Here is a 24,515-nt window from a genome sequence, read left to right as displayed (position 1 = left end):
AGGAATTACATAGGTAGGAGATCTACTAAATTATTACTAGAACTATTTACAGAAAAGCTCTAACTATGGGGCCAGAAACATGAGCTGAGACACCACAATGGAGAGTTTTGTCTTCTTATCCAGTTCCCAGACAAGCAGTTGATACACCCAGAAGGCTTTGGTTGAAGTGGAGGCTGGCTCTCTTGAGGAAGAATTCTACATGACTGCTACAAGCATATACTGTAGATTTTACTTCAAGCCTTCCTCAAAGGACATGTAGCCCTTTACTAGGGTGAATATGCATTGGAAAAAGGGAAATATCCCACCAGACTTTCAGAGATTACCAGACTCCAAGTTAACACTAATCCCTGGTATCCCAAAGTGCCCCAGTGGACCATTGGTTAAAATTAGGGCTTATGGATGTCAGGTGATAAATGCTGTTTTGGTCCAAGGTTATATCATATACCCAGTTAATCTGCGGGACCTAGCTATATTTATTTCTGGTTCTTGAATGTACAACTGGAATAGACATGTAGAGCAACTAGCAGAATTCTTAAAAATTAGGGGCTGAAAGCTATCATGGTGAACTTTCTCTGCCTGCCAAAATGGTAAAAAACAAACGGATAACAAAAACAAATTAAAAAAGAAACACAATTCCACAGAGATTAGATATGAAAATATATTAGTGATATGAAGGATTCAGAAAATAACATTCTTATTACATTCTTATCTAGTTCTTCTGTTTTGCCTATGCAGAAGGTAGGTAGATCTTGAAGAATATTTGTAGATTACACTAACACCATTTGCAGCTGCTATTCAAGATGTGGAAGCTTTTTTTTTAAACATCTTTATTGGAGTATGATTGCTTTACAATGGTGTGTTAGTTTCTGCTTTATAACAAAGTGAATCAGTTATACATATACATATGTTCCCATATCTCTTCCCTCTTGCATCTCCCTCCCTCCCGCCCTCCCTATCCCACACCTCTAGGTGGTCGGTCACAAAGCACAGAGCTGATCTCCCTGTGCTATGAGGTTGCTTCCCACTAGCTATCTATTTTACATTTGGTAGTGTATATATGTCCATGCCACTCTCTCTCTTTGTCACATCTTACCCTTCCCCCTCCCCATATCCTCAAGTCCATCCTCTAGTAGGTCTGTGTCTTTATTCCCGTCTTGCCACTAGGTTCTTCATGACCTTTTTTTTTTTTTTCCTTAGATTCCATGTATATGTGTGCTAACACATATATATGGAATCCAAGATGTGGAACATTTATTGGACCAAATTGACACAGATCCATCATTCACGACAACTGATCTGGCAACTACTATTTTCTCTAGAGCAGTTTGCAAGGACCAACAAAAGAAGCTTGATTTCACCTATTAAGAACAGCAGTAACCTTTCACTGCCTTGGCATAGGGCTAAGGCAGCTCTTTTTCTTTCTATCATAATTTAGTATGCAGAGACATTGATTGTGTTGACATAACATAGAACATCATACAGGTTCACCACCTTGATGATTTCCACTGTGGTGACTGGACTGGATGAGCTGGAAGAAGCATTAGATGCCTTGTAAGCTCCATGTGTGTCAGAGGGTGGAAGATAAAAACCATAAAAATTCAGTGTTTTCTACGTTGGTAAAATTTTTAGCTTCCAGTAGTTGGAAGCATGACAGGATATCTGTTTCAAATATGAGGCAAATTGCCATATCCTGTGCCACCTACCACTAAGAAAGAAGCATAATGCTTATTGGACCTTTTTACATTTTAGGAACAACCTTTACCACATTTGTATCAATCTGTGCTGCTCTTTTGTGTTAACTGAGGCATCAGCTGGCAAAGGGGGTCCCAGAGCAAGAAAAGGTCTTGTAGGCTTTCTAGGCTGCATTACAAAGCCTCTTCTTTATCTTGTGCCTTATCGCCTAGAAGATCCTACAGTATTTGAAATGAACAGGGCAAATTAGAAAGCTATCGCAAGTTGCAATAGCAGAATCACAATGTAGATCCCTCAAGTTTTGGAGCAAAACCATGCCTTCTACTAAAGTTAACTATTCTCCTTTGAGAAACAGCTCATGTGTATGTTTATACTGTGATAATTCATAAAACCATGCACTTATTATTTGTGTACTTTTCTGTATGTTATTTTTCAAAGCTTTAGTTTTTAAAAATTGTTTGGAAAAATGAAGGTCCAAATATAGCAAAAACAGTTCTAAAAAGAAGAACAAGTTGGGGAGAATTTTCCTGATTTACAAAAATAAAGTTATATTAACAGAATATTGAACCTGGCATCAGACCCATGAGAATGTGGGAATTTAGTGTATAACATGGATGTAAACTAGTGGGAAGGGACTAATCAATAAATGATATTGGGATGATTGGCTTCCATATTGGAAAAAAAATAAAATTAGATTTCAGTCTCCTTAATGAGGAAAAATAAGTTCCATCTGATCAGAGACCTAGATGTGGAAAACAAAATTTTTAAAGTTTTAGAAGCAGATATAGAGCATGCCTTTTTTTTTTTTTTATAACATTGGCGATGTATTTATTTATTTATTTATTTATTTATTTATTTATTTATGGCTGTGTTGGGTCTTCGTTTTTGTGCGAGGGCTTTCTCTACTTGCGGCAAGTGGGGGCCACTCTTCATCGCGGTGCGCGGGCCTCTCACCATCACGGCCTCTCTTGTTGGGGAGCACAGGCTCCAGACACGCAGGCTCAGTAATTGTGGCTCACGGGCCTAGTTGCTCCGCGGCATGTGGGATCTTCCCAGACCAGAGCTCGAACCCGTGTCCCCTGCATTGGCAGGCAGATTCTCAACCACTGCGCCACCAGGGAAGCCCTAGAGCATGCCTTTTGACCTCAGTATAGGTAATACTTCCTAAAGAATACAGCAAGTAAGCACAAACCATAGAGGAAATGATTGATGCCTTTGACTACTTCAAAATTTAGAACATTGATATGGCTAAACTCACCAAAAGTTAAGTTAATAAGAGATTAACTGATAACTGATAAGAGATAAACTGAGAAAGACTATTTGCTATATAGATAACAGAATAATCATTATCAAAAATTTATAAGTTAATAAGAAACAGACTACTCATGCCAACTGAAAAAATGGGAAAGGACAAGAAAAAGCCATTCACTGGGGGTCTTCCCTGGTGGTCCAGTGGTTAAGACTTCCCCTTCCAATGCAGGAGGTGCGGGTTCAATCACTGGTCAGGGAGCTAAGATCCCACATGCCTCGTGGCCAAAAAAACAAAACATAAAACAGAAGCAAGACTGTAACAAAATCAATAAAGATTTTAAAAATGGTCCACATCAAAAAAATCTTAAAAAAAAAAAAGCCATTCATTGATCAGGAAACCCAAGTACATAATAAACATATGAAAATATAATATATTTAATCTCACTAATAATCAGAGAAATGCAAATTAAAATAATTAGATACCATTTTTTATCCCTCAGATTATAAACTCTAACAATATCAAATATTGGCATGGATATGGAGAAATTATATCCTCATTCAGTGCTGGTGAGAATGTAAATTGGTATAGGTGTTTTGTAGAGCTATTTGGCAATAACTACTAAAGTTGAAAATGCACATTATACACAATCTGTTAATTACACTTCTGTTTATTTACCCTAAGGAAATGTTTACATATGTATACAAAGAGATGTATATAAGCATATCCACTGCAACATTATTTTGGTATCAAAATACTGGAAATAATCTAAATGCTCATCCATAGAGGGGTGTTTTTAAAAATTAAGATGTTTTCATATTATAGAATACCATACATCAGTTAAAGAAATAAAATATATTTCCTTAAATACATGAATCAGATCTCAATGTTGAGTAAATAAAAGCAAGGGAACGTGTTATTATATCAGTATTTAAAGTACATACATAAAATGTTAACAAATATAATTTCTGAGTGTTGGGAACACAAGTGTTAGTTTTATCATTTTCTATATTTTTCTCTAATTGAAGTTTTTCCTAAAATAAAAACAATGCAAAAAAAGAACAAGTAGGGAGCAATTAATTGTTCCGAATGTCATACTCAGGTCAGATTAGATAAGAACTGAACATCATGTATTGGTTTTAGCAATTAAGTAACAACAAATATTTATGCAGCTACTAAGTGTCACAGAAAGGAGAAGTAAGAGTATAAGCTTAAAGGCAAGATATAACTTTCCTGATTTTGACTCTGCAGCTTTTACTTACGTGATTATGGTGCTGGTGGTAATGATAAAATCTTCAGTATTCCATCTACATAAAAATTTCAAATCTCCTGTAACAACTAATTGACAACTTTCTGCCTAGGTAGGGTTTTTGGATCGGCAGAGGACATTGGCTTTACTGGAAACATTCTATGACCAAAGTTCAAAAGTGCTCAGAGGTTTACTCCGAAACCCAAGACAATGTAAGTGCCACCCAGAGGGAGCATGCTCAAGCTGGAGTGATGCAGTACACCGAAATGATAATACAAGGTCATTCTATCCCCATGGAGTCCCTTCATATAACATCTCCCTTAGATCATGATAGCTCTGTCGAGTTGTTCATTCCACACAAAATTCAGTCTGCATCACAACTAGATGTATTTTTCACTATGGTGTAATACTAAAAGTTGTTAAGTCAGAACTCAGCTAGAATTCTATTTTAAATTCATTCAAATGAAGGGGTGCTTTAGTGACAATCTGAATGTTTTGGAAATTAAGTTGGTAGTGGTAATTCCAGTTTTAATGTCCAACTTAGAATTCTAAAGTTTCTAAGAAAAATGTTTCCTTCTCCCAAGCATTTTTTATTGAAATATAGTTGATGTACAATATTATGTTAGTTTCAAATGTAGTACATAATGATTTGACATTTTCATGTATTAGGAAATAATCACCGTGATGAGTCTAGTAACAATCTATCCCCCTACAAACTTATCACAGTATGACTGACTGTATTCCTTATGCTGTATATTACATCCCTGTGACTTATTTATTATATAACTGGAGGTTTGTACCTTTTAATTTGCTTCACCTGTTTCACCCACACCTCAAACCCTTCTGGCAACCACCCATTTGTTCTCTGGGTCATATGGCAGTTCTACTTTTAATTTTTTGAGGAATCTCCATACTGTTTTCCATAGTGGCTGCATCAATTTACAATACCACCAACAGTGCACAAGGGTTCCCTTTTCTCCATATCTTTGCCAGCACTTATTATTTGTTGTCTTTTTGATGATAGCCATTCTGACAGGTGTGAGGTGGTATCTCATTGTGGTTTTGATTTGCATTTCCCTGATGATTAGTGTGATGTTGAGCATCTTTCATGTATCTGTAGGCCATCTGTACATCTTCTCTGGGAAAAAAGTCTATTCGGGTCCTCTGTCCATTTTTTAATCAGGTTGTTTTTTTGATGTTGGTTTGTATGTCTTCTTCGTTTTGGATATTAACCCTTTAGCAGATATATCATTTATAAATATCTTCCCCCATTCATTAGGCTGTCTTTTTGTTTTGTTGATAGTTTCCTTTGCTGTGCCAAAGCTTTTTAGTTTGATGCTGTTCCATTTGTTTATTTTTGCTTTCGTTTCCCTTGCCTAAGGAGACATATCCAAAAATACATCACTAAGGCAGATGTCAAAGAGCCTACTGCCAATGTTTTCTTCTAGGAGTTTAATGGATTCAGGTCTTACATTTAAGTCTTTAATCCATTTTGATTTTATTTTTGTACATGGTGTGAGAAAGTAATTCAGCTTGATTCTTTTGCATGTAGCTGTCCAGTTTTCCCAACACCATTTATTGAAGAGACTGTCTTTCCCCATTGTATACTCTTGCCTTCTTTGTTGTAGATTAATTGACGATATAAGTGTGGGTTCATTTCTGGTCTCTCCATTCTGTTCCATTGATCTACATGTCAGTTTTGTGCCAGTACCATACTGTTTTGATTACCATAGCTTTTGTTTGTTTGTTTGTTTGTTTGGGTTTTTTCTTTTCTTGGCCACACTGCATGACTTGTGGGATCTTAGCTCCCTGCCCAGGGATTGAACCCGTGCCCTTGGCAGTGAAAGTGCAAAGTCCTAACCACCAAGCCTCAGGGAATTCCCTATAATATATTTTGAAATCAGGGTGTGCGATAGCTCCAGCTTCTTCTTTCTCAAGATTGTTTTGGCTATTCAGGGTCTTTTGTGTTTCTATAAAAATTTCAGAATTATTTGTCCTAGTTCTGTGAAAAATGCCATTGGTGTTTTGATAGAGATTGCACTGAATCTGTAGATTGCCTTGGGTAATATAGTCATTTTAACAATATTGATTCTTTTAGTCCATGAGCACAGTGTATCTTTCCATTTGTGTCATCTTCAATTTCTTTCATCAATGTCTTATAGTTTCCAGGTACCAGTCTTTAAGGGCCCTGCTGCCCTTCAAAGCCAGATATTCTGGGACAGGACCTCCAGTCTAGGATCCTGATGTGGGAGTTAGACCCCTTGCTCCTTGCAGAGAACCTCTGCAATTGTAATTATCCTCTTGTTTGTGGGTCACCTACCCAGGGGTGTGGGTCTTGATTATACCACATCTCTGCCCCTCCTGCCTGTCTCATAGTGGTTCCTTCTTTATGTCTTTAGTTGCGGAAAATCTTTTCTGCTTTCGTGGATAGTTGCTCTGTAAATAGTTGTAATTTTGGTGTGCCCAAGGAAGGAGGTGACCTCGTGGTCTTCCTAATCTGGCCTCTTGGCCACACCTCTCTCTCTCAAGCGCTTTTACTTGTACACCTCTACTGTACTTATACAGTAAAATATCTTTTTTATATTACTCCCAAAACAAAAGGATTGTGGGTTATATTTTTATTTTTTAAAGAGAAGGTCTTTGAATGGATGAGTTTTCCAAAGAAAGTGAATATTTTACTTGTGTGAAAATTTATTACTTGGATACTTAAATATCTATGGATAGTATACATAGAGTATCCTGAAAATTGTGGGAATCACAGTTTTAGAACTTAAATACTAACTGTTTTGGGAGGAAGGGGTACAGTCTTGTGGCATGAGTCCCATTTTCTGTAGTCCTGGATATCAAGGTTGTTTTGTTGTTGTTGTTGTTTAACAGTGGGATTCTCATGAGTGCTATCCAATCTTTCCCTAGAATTCTGAACCAGGTGTCCACATAAGTTGTGGAGAAAAAGAATTGAGGAATGAAGAAGACAGAGAGGGAAGAGGGAAGGGAGAGAAAATGAATATTGGAAAAATATAGCTCAGTGAAAGATTGTCACAGAGCTTTGCTTTTATTTTGGTATTGCAGATACTGAAAAGGTATATGAGGTGAAAGACATTTGTCGCTTTCCTCAGCCCTATGCTATGCTTATTGTGGGAGGACCAAGAGTAGAGGATAAATTCTATTTGCCTTGCAAGTCTAAGCAACTCTCCTAGTAGCAAAAGAAGAATCATGTTCATTTCCAAAACCATACCTTTTAGGAAGGGATTATTTCTAATTTACAGTAGTGAGCATCTTTTATGTTCCTTTAGATACCTTTTTGTTTTTTATTGAGTTGCTGGGAAAGGTAACTGATATTTATTTAAAGCAATAGGTCTATGTTACAGTCACTGTGCTGATTGCTTTTTTTAATTTTTATTTTATAATAGAGTATAGTTGATTTACAATGTTGTGTTAGTTTCAGGTGTACAGCAAAGTGATTCAGTTATACATATACATACATCCATTCTTTTTCGGATTCTTTTCCCATATAGATTTCTTTTAATTGGAGTATAATTGCTTTACAATGTTGTATTAGCTTCTGCTGCGCAATGAAGGGAATCAGCTATATGTATACATATATCCCCTCCCTCTTGGTCCTCCCTCACACCCCTCCCATCCCACCCATCTAGGTCATCACAGCCCACTGCTCTTTTACATTAATTTACTAGCTCTGATTCTACACTATAAGATCAATTGTTTAGGTAAACGTTTTGTTTTCTATGTTAGGGCCGTTTGTTGAATTTGGAGAGATAGACTTGCCTGAGTTCTGGGGAGACATGGATAATCAGAAGCACATTTATGAAGACTTTGACAAAGTACTCTTAGAGATGAATACATTACTTTCTGAAAAACATGCTAGCAAGAGCCAAAGTAAATTATTAGCAAATCCAGAAGATCAACATAAACATGATAAACATAGAAAATCAACACTACCACAAAGCCCACCAGAACAGCAGAGAGGGACAACTGCAAACCAAGAACCAAACAGAATTTCAACCAACGAACAAGAACAAGACAAAGAGTCAACTGGAGAACAAGAACTGAACAAAGAATCAGTAGCAAAACGAGGAACCTACACAGGGTCAACTCCAGAACAAGGATCAAGTAGAGAATTAATAATAGAACAAAGACCACATAATGAGTCAATAACAGAACAAGGAGTACCACCAGGAATCCACACTGAACCAGCTGCAGAGCAAGGACTTTACAGAGAATCAGTAACGGCACAAGGACAACATGAAGAGTCAACAACAGGACAAGGATCACACAGAGGGTCACCTGAGGAACAGGGACCACATAGAGAGTCAGTATTAGAACAGGGACCACACAGAGGGTCAATTGCAGAACAGGAATCACACAGAGAGTCACTCTTAGATCAGGGACACCCCAGAGGGTCAACTGCAGAACAGGAAGCACGCAGAGAATCCCTATTAGATCAAGGACGACCCAGAGGGTCAGTTGCAGAACAAGGAGCACGCAGAGAGTCAGTAGTAGAACAAGGACCACACAGAGGGTCAACTGCAGAACAACAACCACCCACAGAGACAATTCCAGAAAAACAAGAGGATATAGACTCAACTTCACAATCAAGAAAAGGTAGTATCTTAAGAGAAAGTGAAAAATCTAGGGAGGCTATTTCCTTTGAGTACACTGAAATCCCTCCACAGGAAGAAAGGACTCAGGGGCAAATCTGTGACGAGCAACTATTCATGAGTCCTGAACTGCAAGAGAAAATTTCGGTATCAAGCAGAAAAGGTCATCTTTCAGGTAGTAATATAGTTCTTCTACATCAGCTCCTTGTTTTGTAGAGTGTTTTTTAAAGTCCTTTCAGGAAATATTCATTTCAGTTAGGATCTCTTCCTGACATATAAGGTCATGCAATCTTCAGATATATTTTGCTACTCAACATGAGTCTAGACCTTGAGTAATCAATTACATGCAAACCAGAAAGTCTCTATTATCAATTTACCTAGAATTCCTTTTACACTAGAAGCCCATTTGTAAGGAAGAAATCTGGTAATATTACATGTAGAAATTTTCATTGGACCTCTGAAAAGGCAGTAGAAACCCTTTTATTTTAAATGTGGTGTCTGATATCAGAATAAAAGAAATAAATTTCTTTTATTTCAAACTTTAAAAGTATCTCACTTTTTTCAGTTGTATATAAGAGTTTCTGGAGGTCATATTTAAGACTGAAAGCACCCCGCATTTCAAATATTTATTCTGAAGAAGACTTTTCCTCTGAATTGCCTATGCCAATTTACGCTCTTTTTGTTGAAGAATTCTAATCTTTTAGAGAACCAATCTCAAAGCCACTTAAGACCTCAGTTAAGCATAATTTTTTAATTCTATAGTTCTACAGTCCCAAAGAAAATTCTTATTTGAAACTCCTAAGAGATGGGTAACCTATGTTCTAGATTCTACACTAACATTAACTAATTTTAAATCTTTCATTTTTTTCAGCATTATATTTATTTCTCCATGAAACAAGGCTACTAATTTCTGGCTCTCCCTGCATAGTAGGGATACAACTTAAAAAGTTAGTGAAGTTACTATTCAGTCAGATGTATTATTAGTGAGGACTTAATTTTGACTATCTGCAACAGTGATCCAAAATAACAGTGTCTAAAAAAACAAACAAAAGCAAAACAAAATAACAATGTCTAAACAAGACAGGAGTTTCTTTGTTTCTCATGTAAAAGTCAAAATTTATATGACAGCTCAGCCCCATGAAATCAGCAGAGGCTCAGGCTCTTTCTGTCTTGTGTCTCCTCCAACCACATGGCGCAGGATAGCTCACCACCATGTCCACATTCTGACCACCAGGTGAGGAGAAAGGGTAGGTATTACATCATTTCCCGTCACAGTTCATTGGTCGGAATTTAGGCATATAGTGACACCTAGCTGCCAGAGAGGCTAGGAAATATAGCCCTTAATTTGCATGGCCAAATTTGGGTACAACAAATAGCCTTTGTCACAGAGCTGCTCCCAACAACTAAAGTTATTAAGTGATACCATTATGATATAGCATATATAGGAAAGAACCTGAAAGAAAGTTTTTGTGTTCTATATGCAAGGCGTTTCTCTCATTTATTAACTTTAGAATATATAATAGAATATATAATGTCCAATTCATAGGCATTTTCTTTTGTACCTTTTAGAAACTGAAAAAAAGGAAGTTCAGAAAGACAAATCCTGTGAACCCAAGTCCCAAAAAATAGAAGGAAAATCATGGTCAGGTAACTCCTCATTTAATCCTCCTTTCATTCATACTCTAGAGCAAAACCATTATGTAAGTGAAGTTACGTTGGCTATATTATGGAACGTGTATTTTATAGGTGAACTTTTGACTTGTAACTGGAACACGAAGTATGCCAAATGTGAAGAGGAGGAACAGGCAAACTTAATCTATGGTAACTCCAGGTTCACAGGTACATGTTAACAACAAAACCAGGAAAAATAGATGGCACTCTAATTGATGAACTTAATTTACTGTGGTACACGATGATAAGGACTGGACTTAGCCAAGGCACAATGGCAGAGTGATACTTGCATTATTGTGTCCCTGAGCTGACGGATCTAAACATATTCAAGATGACTGTTTTGGGTGGTAGTGTACATGCAGTGCTATTGATGAATGCTCTTTAAAACATATGCATTAATACAGTTGTCCCTCAGTATCTGCAGGGGATTGTTCCATGGAAACCACCCCCCAAAGTTCCCCCCATGAATACCAATATTCAGGGATGCTAAAGTCCCTTATGTAAAATGGAATAGTATTTGCATATAACCAGTGCACATCTTCCCATATACCTTAAATCATCTCTAGATTACGTTTAATACCTAATACAATGTAAACGCTATGTAAATAGTTGTAAATACAATGTGAATGCTATGTAAATGGTTGCCAGCATGTTGCAAATTCAAGTTTTGCTTTTTTGGAACTTTCTGGAAATTTTTTTTCTGAATATTTTTGATCCACAGTTGAATCCACAGATGCAGAACCTGCGGCTACAGAGAGCCAACCGTATACAATTTTTTTTTCTTTTTACTGTTAAATGGCCCTGAAACCACTTTGAAGCTATCATCAAGGTATACAAAGGGAATCAGATGTTAGATATTAGAAAAATAGAAATCATTCCAGCTATTCCTTTCCCTGGTAGTTCCACATCCAAATATGTGAGGCAGGTGAGGATCTGTCTTGTTTTTGAAGACTTAACAAAGGAAGATCTACTCAACAGAGACAATAAAGAGTAGATATCAGCTCTCAGTAAACCATGTCTTTAACAACAATTATTCCAACAACTACTATTTTATCATTTTATCTTTCATCAACAAGTAGTAGAACTTATAAGATCAAGATATTTTCTACCCATCTGTAATCTTTTTCTCATTTAAGCATGGATCAAATGACAAATTTCTATCCTCCAAATATTTGGTGAAATTGCATGGCATTGAGTAAGCTCTTGTTGCCTGCTAATTCATGTTCCTTTTCTCCTGGTCTTACTTCTTTATCTCAGTTTTGCTTTACCATTTTAACAGTTGTGTGGGTGATCCTTTTTAAGTCACATCAAATCTCATATGGAAAGCATAAGGGCATGAACGATTGAATTAGTTAATAAATCAAACATAAATCACTGGGCTTTTTTATGAAATATGCTTCATGTTATAACACTGAGCTTCAAGATAAATATATTAGCCAAGACTTTTGGGGGGAGAGGTGGTAGTGGTGGTATTTACAAACTTATTTAACTAGTGAGTCCAGACTGCAGCTGGCTTCAGGCACAACTGAATCCAAGAGCTCAATAATAGCAGCAGGACAGTGTCTCTTTGCCTCTCAGCCCTGTTCTTCTCTGTGTAACTTTCAGTTTCAGTTTTCTCTGTATTGTGGCAAAGATGTCCATGAGAGCATCTCTAAGCCTACATCCTACTAGTTCAGGAATCAGAGTACAAGAAGAGTGATTCTCCCCCCAGTAGTTGCCCCAAGAGTTCTGGGGCTAATTCTCATTGGCCTATAGTGGATTCCATTGCTGTCATATGTGAATCATTGGCCAGACCTGTATCACATGGCCATCCTTGAAGCAAGGGTGGAGGAAGCTCAGAACTACCTGATACATCTAAACTGACAATGGGAGAGAGATGTTTTCCTAAATCAAAAAAGGAGGGTACTGAACTCATGAAGGGAGCATGAATTCCTGACAGGAGAAAAAGGAGCAGATGTCCATTACAATAAGTACTTGTATATTTTCCAGAACTTTGATAAAATTGTTCACTTCACTGTTTGATGTATGTTTCTTCCTTGATAGACCTACACTCGATTATCAGAAATATTCAGTCTTACAAGGAAATAAAAGGTAGGAGTGCCTTCAATGGAGTTTCCTTCAATCTGCTCCAGTTTGTGCAACTCCTGGAGACATTTGTTGGTGAAGATGCCCCCTTGAGTGTCAGCGAAGCCCTCACCTCCTTTTTTAAGAAGGGCTTTGTTGAAACAAAAGAAGAGAAAATGCGTGGCTTAGAAGAGGTGAGTAATATTATTTATCAATAAAACAAGTGAGGTCACTATTATAAATAAATCTATCAATCTCAGTTGCTCCTAGTCTAGCTCTTCTTAAGTAACTTACAACCAAACCTATCACTTTAGTTCAACGAGCATGGCCATTAAATACTTCACTTTAATGTCAAATATTCTAAGATCACACTCCAGAGAACTCATTCCCCTAATAAGAACATGATTGCTGATGGCAGGTGATGGTTTATTTTACAGCTGTGTTTTTGCTCCTCTGAAGCTGGAAGAGCAGATTCCGAGGAGCAGAAATGTGTGTATGCAAAGATGTGTGTGTGTGTACGTGTGTGTGTGTGTGTGTGTGTGCGTGTGTGTGTGTGTGCACTGTCTGCTGTGTGAGTGCATTTGCAAATGCACATACATAGGGGTACAATTGTGGCTTGAATATATATTTTTATTCATGTGCACCAAGGTAGTACATATTTCTTAAGAAATTACTACTTAGGAGATAAATGCAAACACATTAGCTGATATAAACAACTTAGGTACTCTTATATGAAATACATAAATCAGGTTCACCAGGCATATTCAGTAAACTTATCAGTCTTATGAGTCTTCTCAACCTAATCTAGAGTTGATATTCCTTTTGCCTCCTCAACTGCTATTCCCCCCATTTAATCAAATGGTATATGTTCACTTTCTTTTAGCAACGAAATTAAATTACTATCTAGTTGACATAATCTAGTAAAAAAGTCTAAATGGTAAATAAAATTAATATCAAGTTAGGTCAATGTTAAATATAAAAAAGAATTTTTGAACACAGTCATTTTTTTGTTGTTTGAACACTGCCATCCAACCCCCTTTACTACAAAACATATTCCATCAAGAAGCCGGGCAGAGCACCCCATGTTTTATCACATTCTTGAACAACTAGTAAGGGAGTGGAAAGGAATGAATCAAAGATTCTTAAGGAGTGAGTCCCCTTCCTAAATTAATGTGTTTTAGTTCAATGCAGAGAATGCCTGCTTTTTGGCTTAGAGGTGAAACAAAGAAATGATATTTAGAGAATTAAAATTAAATGCTTCATTAAAAAAATTTTTTTTAATTAAAAAATTATTTTAAATAATAAAAAATTAAATGCTTCATTTTACCATTCATATTTATGCTTAGTCCCAAAGTAAAGCTGTTTCTATAAAAAATGCTGCACTTTGGGGGGAATAAGCATAAGATGCCAGCTAGCACAATACGGTGTATCTTCTGTGCTTTTTTATCCTGTTTGTATCCTAGGCTAGACAAAATGCTTCCCAAGTCCGACGGGGACTTCTCCTAAATGCCCTCTTTCAGAAGTGGGACTGTGATGGCTCAGGCTTCCTGGATCTGAATGAAGTTGATGAACTCTTGTACACATACAAGGAGGGAATGGAAAAGGAATCTATGAAGAAAGGTAAAAATGTAATTTTCTTAAGTTGTGGTAACAACTTGGCTTCAAGTTTCCCGGTATTATGGCATATATACAGTTAAAACACTGGTTGGTCTAAAACCATGAGATACCACTTCACACTCACTATTGTGGCTATAATTTTTTTTGAGCTTTATTGAGATATAATTGACATGTAACACTGTGTAAGTTTAAGATGTACAATGTATTGATTTGATGCACATATATTATGAAATGATTACTACAGTAGCTTAGTTAATACTTCCATCACCTCACACAATACCATTTCTTTTTTTGTGATGAGAACATTTAAGATCTACTCCCTTAGAAACTTTCAAGTATACAATACAGTATTAACTATAATCACCATGCTGTACATTAGAATCCCAGAACTTTTGTTATAATGAAAGTTTGTACACTTTGACCACCATCTCCCCATTTCCCCCACCCCCAGCCCCTGGCAACTACCATTCTACACTCTGTTTCTGTGAGTTTGGCTTTTTTAGATTCCACATATAAGTGAGATCATACAGTATTTGTCTTTGTCTGACTTATTTCTCTTAGCATAAAGCCCTCAAGGTCCATCCATGTTGTTGCAAATGACAGGATTTCCTTCTTTCTCATGGCTCAGTAATGTTCCATGGTGTATGTGTCATTCACATATATACATACATATATATATATAATTCATATGTCATATATATATATACACACACACATACACACCATGATTCTTTATCCATTAATTCGTTGACAGACACTTAGGTTGTTTCCATATCTTGGCTATTGTGAATAATTCTGCAATGAACATGAGATGCAGATATCTCTTCGAGATAGTGATTTTATTTCCTTCAGATATATATCCAGAAGTAGAATTCCTGGATCATTCGGTAGTTCTATTTTTAATTTCTTGAGGAACCTCCACACTGTTTTCCACAGTAACTATACCAATTTACATTCCCACCAACAGTCCACAAGGGTTCCCTTTTCTTCACATCCTTACCAACACTTGTTATCTCTTGTCTTTTTGATGACAGTCATTCTAACAAGTGTGATGTGATATCTCATTGTGGTTTTGATTTGCATTTCCCTGATGATTAATGATGTTTGAGCATCTTTTCATGCACCTTTGGTCATTTGCATGTCTTCTTTGGAAAAGTATCTATTCAGTTCCTCTGCCCATTTTTCAATCAGATTTTTTGTTTCTATTGAGTTGTATGAGTTCCTTATGTATTTTGGATATTAACCCCTTATCAGATATATGATTTGAAAATATTTTCTCCCATACTGTAGGTGTTCATTTTGTTGCTACTTTTGCTGTGCAGGTTTTTAGTTTGATGTAGCCCCACTAATTTATTTTTGCTTTTGTTGCTCATGTAGTATGACTATAATTTTTTTTTTTTCCTCAAACTTCTTTATTGAAGTATAATTGCCTTACAATAGTGTGTTAGCATCTGCTTTATAACAAAGTGAATCAGTTATACATATACAATATGTTCCCATTTCTCTTCCCTCTTGCATCTCCCTCCCTCCCACCCTCCCCATCCCACCCCTCTAGGTGGTCACAAAGCACCGAGCTGATCTCCCTGTGCTATGCGGCTGCTTCCCACTAGCTATCTATTTTACATTTGGTAGTGTATATATGTCCATGACACTCTCTTACCCTGTCACATCTCACCCCACCCCCTCCCCATATCCTCAAGTCCATTCTCTAGTAGGTCCGTGTCTTTATTCCCGTCTTGCCACTATATTCCCACCAGCAATGCACAAGGGTTCCAATTTCCCCATATCCTTGCAAACACTGTTATTTCCCATTTTAAAAATTATAGTCTGTCTCAGGGACCTCTGGGACAGACTATAATTTTTAAAATGGGAAATAACAGTGTTTGCAAGGATATGGGGAAATTGGAACCCTTGTGCATTGCTGGTGGGAATATAGAAAATGTCAGAGCAATCAGGAGTTGAACTGTTGTAGAGTGCTTTGTCCAAGACCTTAACTGTACATAGTTAGATTCCTTCTGTGTGCCTGGCTACCCATGCTCTTGGGGTTAAAAGAATCCAAACCACTCCACAGTTCTGCCTATTTTCCCTTCTTGTTATCTTTCTGCTTCTACAAGGTCTGATTCACCTCTCAAGTCTGAATGGCTTGCAAGTTTCCCCTGAAGTTACTTAACTTCTTATTCTCCTTAATGACTTTTTCTTCTCCTATATTATATTTTTCTCTTCTGATCAATTCTTCTCAATCAAAAGCTACTAAAAATCTTATTCTAATGTAATAAGTTCTCTCCTTCATTTGCTTAGATCCCAGTATAAATGATTTTGCTCTTCACTGGGTTTAAGGATTTATCTGATTACTTTGGCATAACAGATTTCAAATTCTTAAAGTATGTAGTACATGAGGGAAAGAGCAATCAGAGTTAGTTAAGGTCTTCAACCCTTTCAGAAATGAACGTTAAGTAACCAATACGTTGATCTTCAAAGGTACCTAAGTTTATCAGCTGTCATGTGTTCTTCATTAACTATGTCTTCTGCAAACTGTACATTATACTACACTACTTGTCGTAGACTGCCTCCGAAGACAATTTACTTAATGAAGTTTCAAAAGGCATAATGAGGTGGTTTCCACTTACAAGATGGGAAAACTTCATAACAGAGAACTATGTTCCACAGAGGAAAAGGTACTACACAATGGTCAGGAGAGCTGGGTTCCAATAATGGATCTTTCACTAAATGGTCACATGACCATGGGCAAGTTACTGAACCTCTATAGAGTCAGGTATCCACATGGGTAAAATGAAGGAGTTGGACACGATGGATTCTAGAATTTAAGGGACCTAAGGATGATGTTATAAGGTTTCACCTGGCTGAGTGGTAGAATTAAAACAAAACAATAACAGATGACATAAGAGTCATCTTGAGTTCAGTATAGGAAGTCACTGTAAGATGTTCCATTGGGCTTGAGGTGCCTTTGATATGCCTGGTTTTCCATGGGAAGCAGTTGTCAGAGGCTTCAATTTGCTGTAAGAGAGGAGAATGAAAAGTTCCCCCACAGATGAATGAACTTTTGATTAGTTCTTGGTTTTGTATTTATGTCTTTTAGCTAAACTACACATCCAATTTCCAAAGCCACACCCTGGTCACGAAGTGAGGTTGTCTTCCAAACAGTTTCAGAAATACATAGAATTGGTTGTATCTGAACTGAGGGGCAATGAAGATCAAGTTCTGGAAAGCGTTGTGGAGTTTCTGATGAATACTTTAGAAAGGAGCCATGTTGAGAGTCTGAGAAATTGTGCCAGACAAAAGTGGCTGCACCAAATCCAACGTGCTGCAGAGACAAGTGGAGTATCCTTGGAGCCAGTGTACGTGGAGACCTTTAAGGCCCTCACCCAGGTGTGTTTTCTAAAATGATATATAAGAGAAAAAATTTCCTTACAGTAGGTGATGTGCAATGGTTACAAAGGAGGAACACACTAAATTCTCTTGAGAAATTGCTGCTATAGATGTTTTATTCATTCCAATACTTTACAATGACCCAAAGCCTAGTAAAGATGCAACTGGAATGATTGCAAGTTGGCAAGCAGAGAGGAAAGGTATAAGAAATAAAATTATGTCTTGGGATTCCTAATTTCATTGTGCCAAAAGTCAGATAAGCCTAGAACAGACAATAAAGTGACATTAAAAAATAACCGCTAAAAGGAGATTTAAAAAAAATAAATAACCATGAGGAATGTTCATTGCAGCACTATTTACAATAGCCAGGACATGGAAGCAACCTAAGTGTCCATCAACAGATGAATGGATAAAGAAGATGTGGCACATATATGCAATGGAATATTACTCAGCCATAAAAAGTAACGAAATTGAGTTACTTGTAGTGAGGTGGATGGACCTAGAGTCTGTCATACAGAGTGAAGTAAGTCAGAAAGAGAAAAACAAATACCATATGCTAACACATATATATATAGAATCTAAAAAAAAAAAAAAGGTTCTGATGAACCTAGCGGCAGGACAGGAATAAACACGCAGACGTAGAGAATGGACTTGAGGACACGGGGAGGGGGAAGGGTAAGCTGGGACAAAGTAAGAGAGTAGCATTGACATATATACACTACCAAATGTAAAATAGATAGCTAGTCGGAAGCAGCTGCATAGCACAGGGAGATCAACTCGATGCTTTGTGACCACCTAGAGGGGTGGGATAGGGAGGGTGGGAGGGAGACGCAAGAGGGAGGGGATATGGGGATATATGTATCCATATAACTGATTCACTTTGCTATACAGCAGAAACTAACACAGCATTGTAAAGCAATTACACTCCAAGAAAGATGTTAAAAAAAAAAAAAATAACCGTGAGGAGATGTACATGCAGTTCAAGCTACATTTCCCTTGGATGATGTTTCGGGAGTCATTTTTTTTTTTTTTTAAGGAATTCCTTTATTGTTTTTATTATTTATTTCTTTATTTATTTATTTTTAGCTGTGTTGGGTCTTCATTTCCGTGCAAGGGCTTTCTCTAGTTGCGGCAAGTGGGGGCCACTCTTCATCGCGGTGCGCGGGCCTCTCACTATCACGGCCTCTCTTGTTGCGGAGCACAGGCTCCAGATGTGCAGGCTCAGTAGTTGTGGCTCACGGGCCCAGTTGCTCCGCGGCATGTGGGATCTTCCTAGACCAGGGCTCGAACCCGCGTCCCCTGCATTGGCAGGCAGACTCTCAACCACTGCACCACCAGGGAAGCCTCCTGGGAGTCAGTTTTAAAAGGAACTATTTAAATCATAAAGTCATTATGAAGTAGAATCCAACATGACACTATATTTCATAGCACTGCCTAGAAACAATCTGAGACTATTACAGAATCCTGTCACTTAAAATACATGACCTGGATGGACCACTGTCCACAGCTCTGCTGCCACCTCAGACACTCCCAGCTTGCTGCTCTTTCCAGGCAGAAACAGCATGGCTGTCTTCTACCTATATCACAGCTTCCATTGATCCAGGGAAACTATGTCGTTCATCTCAGCTAAATAGCAGCACTTGATTATGGGACTCATCTCCTGAATGGCTGAATTTTCCAATGTAGTTGGAAATGATGTGACCAGCAACAGGAGACCAATCAAGAAAAAGAGGTATTGCTCCAACTTGCTTCAGAGATCTGCAGTACCCTAAGATACATCTTTTTTTAAAAAATTATTTTATTTATTTTTGACTGTGTTGGGTCTCATTGCTGTGTGTGGGCTTTCTCTAGTTGCGGCGAGCGGGGTTTACTCTGTTGTGGTGCGCAGGCTTCTCATTGCAGTGGCTTCTCTTGTTGCAGAGCATGGGCTCTAGGCGCACGGGCTTCAGTAGTTGTGGCACATGGGCTCAGTAGTTGTGGCTCGCAGGCTCTAGAGCGCAGGCTCAGTAGTTGTGGCGCACCGGCTTAGTTGCTCTGTGGCATGTGGGATCTTCCCAGACCAGGGCTTGAACCCATGTCCCCTGCATTGGCAGGTAGATTCTTTTTTTTTTTTTTTTTTTTTAATGAGGATCTTGAATCAGATGCGTATGTTTGATTGATTGATTGATTGATTGATTGATTTTGGCTGTGTTGGGTCTTCGTTTCTGTGCGAGGGCTTTCTCCAGTTGTGGCAAGCGGGGTCCACTCTTCATCGCGATGCGCGGGCCTCTCTCGTTGCGGAGCACAGGCTCCAGACGCGCAGGCTCAGCAGTTGTGGCTCACGGGCCCAGCCGCTCTGCGGCATGTGGGATCTTCCCAGGCCAGGGCTCGAACCCGTGTCCCCTGCATTAGCAGGCAGATTCTCAACCACTGCGCCACCAGGGAAGCCCGGCAGGTAGATTCTTACCCACTGCGCCACCAGGGAAGCCCACCCTGAGATACATCTTAATACATCTTAATACATCTTTGTTAGTTAGCCTATTGATATTCTATGTAGAAAAGGAGGAATCAAGGCAGAAGAGAAAAGAAAAGCACAAAGAGCAAACCCAAGCACATAGAAAGAGGAGACAAATATCAGAGAAAGTGTCTCTCATGTCCCCAATTTATGGGCATATTTAATATATGTGTTAACATATAATATTGTTATAATATTTTAGGTACAGAGAATTCTCAGTTACTTTAATTAGAAATAGTAGTTGAGGGCTTCCCTGGTGGCGCAGTGGTTGAGAATCTGCCTGCCGGTGCGGGGGACACGGGTTCGAGCCCTGGTCTGGGAGGATCCCACATGCCGCGGAGCGACTGGGCCCGTGAGCCACAATTGCTGAGCCTGCGCGTCTGGAGCCTGTGCTCTGCAACAAGAGAGGCCGCGATGGTGAGAGGCCCGCGCACCGCGATGAAGAGTGGTCCCCACTTGCCGCAACTGGAGAGAGCCCTCGCACAGAAACGAAGACTCAACACAGTCATAAATAAATAAATAAATAAATAAAAGAATGTGAATTTCTAAAAAAAAAAGAAATAGTAGTTGAGTAAAGTCTGCAATCTGTATCCCCAAGTAATCCTTTCCTGAAATGATGTAAATGAAACGTCATAGCCAAACAATGTTAAGAGTTTCTTGAGAGCATTTTTTCCCATATTCACATCATAGTAGATGGTTAAGAAATATGAATGAAATGAAGTCATCTTCTTGCCCCAGCTCTCTAAAATAAGTACTGTTAACTGAAGCCCATACAACATGAGTATGGTTCAAAGGGATCCAAGTTTTAAACCTCTAAATTTAAGTAGACCTGGCAGATTTTTTTTTTAAAGTAAACTAGTCTGATTGACATTGTGTAAATCTATTCCAGTCAGTAAAACTCAGGTTTCAGGAACACCTGTGGTGTCAGCTTTTTCCCCACTACCTATGAATGGTAATATCTGCATCATTTATTCAGGAAAATTAAATTATTGGGTTCAGATAGACAAACTGGCTAATGAAGGGAGACATGATTAAGAGAATATCTCTTTGGCTATTGGCAAATAAATGGTCAGAAACATTTTGCCATAGGATGCTGAAGCCCATGGAAATAAGAAGATCAGTGCTCACATTTCCCTATTAGAAGAAAACCTACTACTGCCTGATAGAGGGAATGTTCTATTGAGGAATATAGCTTGTACTTTAGACGATGCTCCATTTGTACTGAACAGAGTGCTCTACAGGGACATGAAGGGGATCAGGTAAGAATATCTTGAAGAGGTTGGTTTCACCCTTCTAAAAAAAATAATTCCTTTTGTGAAGTAAACTAGCATTGAAATCCTAGTTAGCTGCCCAAGAGAGAAATGCCTCAGATCACCAAACTTTCTAGAGCAGGAGGTGACGTGTTTCCAGTCTTGGATGGTTTCACCTGGTTGTTTCTAGAGTTCACTCTTAGGCATTAATTTTCCATGTAGGGACTCTGCTTCACAGTTTCAGTTCAATTATTTCTGCCTACTCTGTAAGTTATGTCTCCTGCATCCTTTTTATATATGTTTTCTCTGTTATGATCGAAGCTTTTTTTTTTTTGCCTGTCATAGTGTAAGCACTCTATGTCAACTTTTATTGATATTATTTTCCTTTGTAGCAGTCTTTCCCCAACAACATTTAGAGTCCCACATCAAATGCAGCTGGATATTGCAACCATTATAACAATGTAATCACTATTAATTCCTTGCCCTTTCCATCGTGTCCCCCTAATCTGACTGTATCTGGCTCATCCATCCTCATTTTTTTCCGAGCAACATCTTTCTTCTTCTATATACACACCATTAAGCTTATTTTTTAAATCTTTCTCTCAAGTCAGACTCTCCTAACTGGCAATTTTATCTGAGTCCACTTCTCTGATATATAATACTAATGATTATGAATGGTTGGATCTAGTTTCCTGCATGGTTTAATCTAAAGCCTCCTCCTGTTGCCTTTCTCCCATCCTCATATTCCTATTTCTCAGCTTTACAGTAGTGGATGAAGGGAAGCCAGTACACGTCCCCCAAGTTCAGAACCATGGGAACATCTTCTTCTGGAACCATTCCCGCAAGAAGAACGATCAAAATGGGTCATTCCTGGCTCTGCCTCTTCAGGATGCATATATGAGGATCTTTGGGGTCTTGGCTGTTGACACCTTAAGAGATCCCCAGAAAATAAACATCTTCCTACCCCATGAGATCAAATTCTATCAGGTAAGGCACAGAAAAATTCTTCAAGATCTATGGTAGGGTGGCCTCTCCTTCTATACTTTTTAAAAAGCGAAACCTGAAACCAGATGAGAGTGAAGCTATGTATATAGATAGTGTCATCATACTTGTATCAGTTTTTGGAGAGGCTCCCCATTACACATGGAAGGACTCAGCCTCAGTTGCCCATCTATGTCTCAGCCTGTCTGGGAAGATTGTTAATATGTGTCTGATTGCATTAATCATAGGAACAGCATTTTCTGCTATAGAACTGAAATCCAGCTATTAGACTACTAACTAAAACCCAAAAAGTAGGAATGAACTTTTAGAAGGGACATATTAATGTTTTATTAATAGTGGTACCTTGAAATCCTTTGCTCTTTCCACAAGTGGTTCTAAATATGATATGCCTTCCCATAGTTCTTATTTCAGTGTTATAATTTTTGAGGATAAAGAATGAAGGAAAAGCCTAAATGTTTCTCGAGTATTCGTGTTTTCATATTAGATCTCAAAAAGGAGAGGCACTTTTAAGACTATAAAATAACTGGACCACTTCTACAAGCATTTAAATTTAATTTTATGAATAGAAATTTCAGTGAAGGAAGATTGAAAACCTTTATGGAGGCAATGGACTGGGACATAGCAGCAATCAGGAAGTTGCTGTCATTTGTTCCCCTGTATGCTCTTGATGTTTATTTACCATTATTTAAATTTTTCTCCTCTCATTTACTGGATGTACAACTGAGGAAAGTGGTAGAATCTTTTTCCCTGGACATCTTTTTTAATAATAAGGTTCATTCTCATCAGACGTAAGAATCATGTGACGATATTAAGAAGCAAAATGGAAGAGTATGGAGTTATCAGTAGGTGAACTATATATGGTCTTATTAGAGAATATGTCAAAGTGAATTCCAAATTGACTCTCTAGCCCTTGGAGGTAAAGGCTCCTGGGTTACCCTTAGATGCCTTGGGTCCTAATATAAAATGCAGATATTTTTGAAGAATTTTTGGTTCCTAGAGTTTCTTGACAAGAAGACCACAGATGGGTTCTAAGGACTTCCCGTCCCTTCTCTGTGGAACAGGCTCTCTTTATGTATCTAAGAAGATGGTGTACTCTAGCGTGTTGCAGGCCTTGGAACCCAGCACACCTGTACTGCTTGCTGATCTGATGACAGTAGCCTTGTAAAGATGCAGACATTAATATTGCATCAGATCAGGGCAGCTCTTACCCATCTGTCCAAGGTTGGCATCAGTTCTTGGCTTTTAAACCTTTTTTTCTGATTTCAAAGTTTATTTGTTCTTCTGACACTATTTTCTGATAGCACATATCACAGATTTCACTGGATGATTGTCAGGAAACACAGTAAGTTCGGTTGATCTTATGGTAGATCTCTCCTTACTTTTGATTTCATTGTGATCCTTTTTTCACAGTAGAATCTGGAACACTGCCTTTTGAGAACTGATGAATAATTTGTAGGAAGTAGATTATCAATTAAAAAGGTAATCCAATTGATGCATTACTAATTATTTTGGTGTTTTAAATAGAAAAGGCAATTTAAATTTTCTGTCTCTACAGGGAGTTGCCAATGTTTTTAGTACTGCCTATCACTACGTCCACAGCCGAGAGCACATCCTGCATATCGTGATCACTGGCATCAGCTGGCTCTACAACATCACATCCAGCATCACTGCCATCACTACATACTTCATTGAGCCTAGCCCAGCGAAGGTAGGCAAGGCTGGGCAGTGTTAGACCTCCCCAGGTTAACAGAGTTTCTAGATACTATTGTCTTGCTTGTATTTTAAAGCATATTCAGTTAGCTATTACGCTGTGACCCCAACTCAAGATCCTTGGTTGTGAGTGGCAGAAATCCATCAAACTGCCTTAGGCAAAGGGGGGGGGGATTGATTAACTCAGGTAACCAAATGAAGAAAGGGCAGGAGTCAGGCTGGCTTTTGGGATGACCATCTGGACTCTCTCATGTTATTTCTCTTCCCAGTTCTCACGTTTGTTTCCCTCTGCACTTTGGCTTTGCCCTTCTGGCTAAAGACAGGATTTTTTCTACAGGGCAAGCCTGATGCTTAGTAACTAAAAAAGAATTTTGCTTTCCTGTTCTAATTTGGAAAAACCCAAGAAAGAAAACTCGTTTTGATCCTGAGATATGCCCCTCCTGGCCAGGGTGGGAAATTTACAGTAACTGGCAGACCCCACCAGAATCATATGGGTGAACTGGGAAGGGATGAG

General features: G+C 38.3%; 1 protein-coding gene across 1 annotated transcript in view; it reads left to right on the top strand.

Annotated features, from left to right (window-relative positions):
- EFCAB5 (EF-hand calcium binding domain 5) overlaps positions 1-24,515 on the top strand; it is a 113,874-nt gene that overhangs the window by 82,524 nt on the left and 6,835 nt on the right. The window contains exons 10-19 of the mRNA XM_057536276.1: positions 4,303-4,402; positions 7,941-8,981; positions 10,376-10,453; positions 10,553-10,645; positions 12,521-12,735; positions 14,005-14,161; positions 17,256-17,545; positions 21,129-21,298; positions 22,048-22,276; positions 23,847-23,999. Of these exons, the coding sequence (XP_057392259.1) occupies positions 4,303-4,402; positions 7,941-8,981; positions 10,376-10,453; positions 10,553-10,645; positions 12,521-12,735; positions 14,005-14,161; positions 17,256-17,545; positions 21,129-21,298; positions 22,048-22,276; positions 23,847-23,999 (2,526 nt within the window). The remainder of the gene's footprint in view (positions 1-4,302; positions 4,403-7,940; positions 8,982-10,375; positions 10,454-10,552; positions 10,646-12,520; positions 12,736-14,004; positions 14,162-17,255; positions 17,546-21,128; positions 21,299-22,047; positions 22,277-23,846; positions 24,000-24,515) is intronic.

This window comes from Balaenoptera acutorostrata, chromosome 20 (assembly GCF_949987535.1).
Source record: "Balaenoptera acutorostrata chromosome 20, mBalAcu1.1, whole genome shotgun sequence".
NCBI lineage: Eukaryota > Metazoa > Chordata > Mammalia > Artiodactyla > Balaenopteridae > Balaenoptera > Balaenoptera acutorostrata.
Note: the sequence above shows the minus strand (reverse complement) of the source record. Positions and strands in the feature narration are given on the sequence as shown.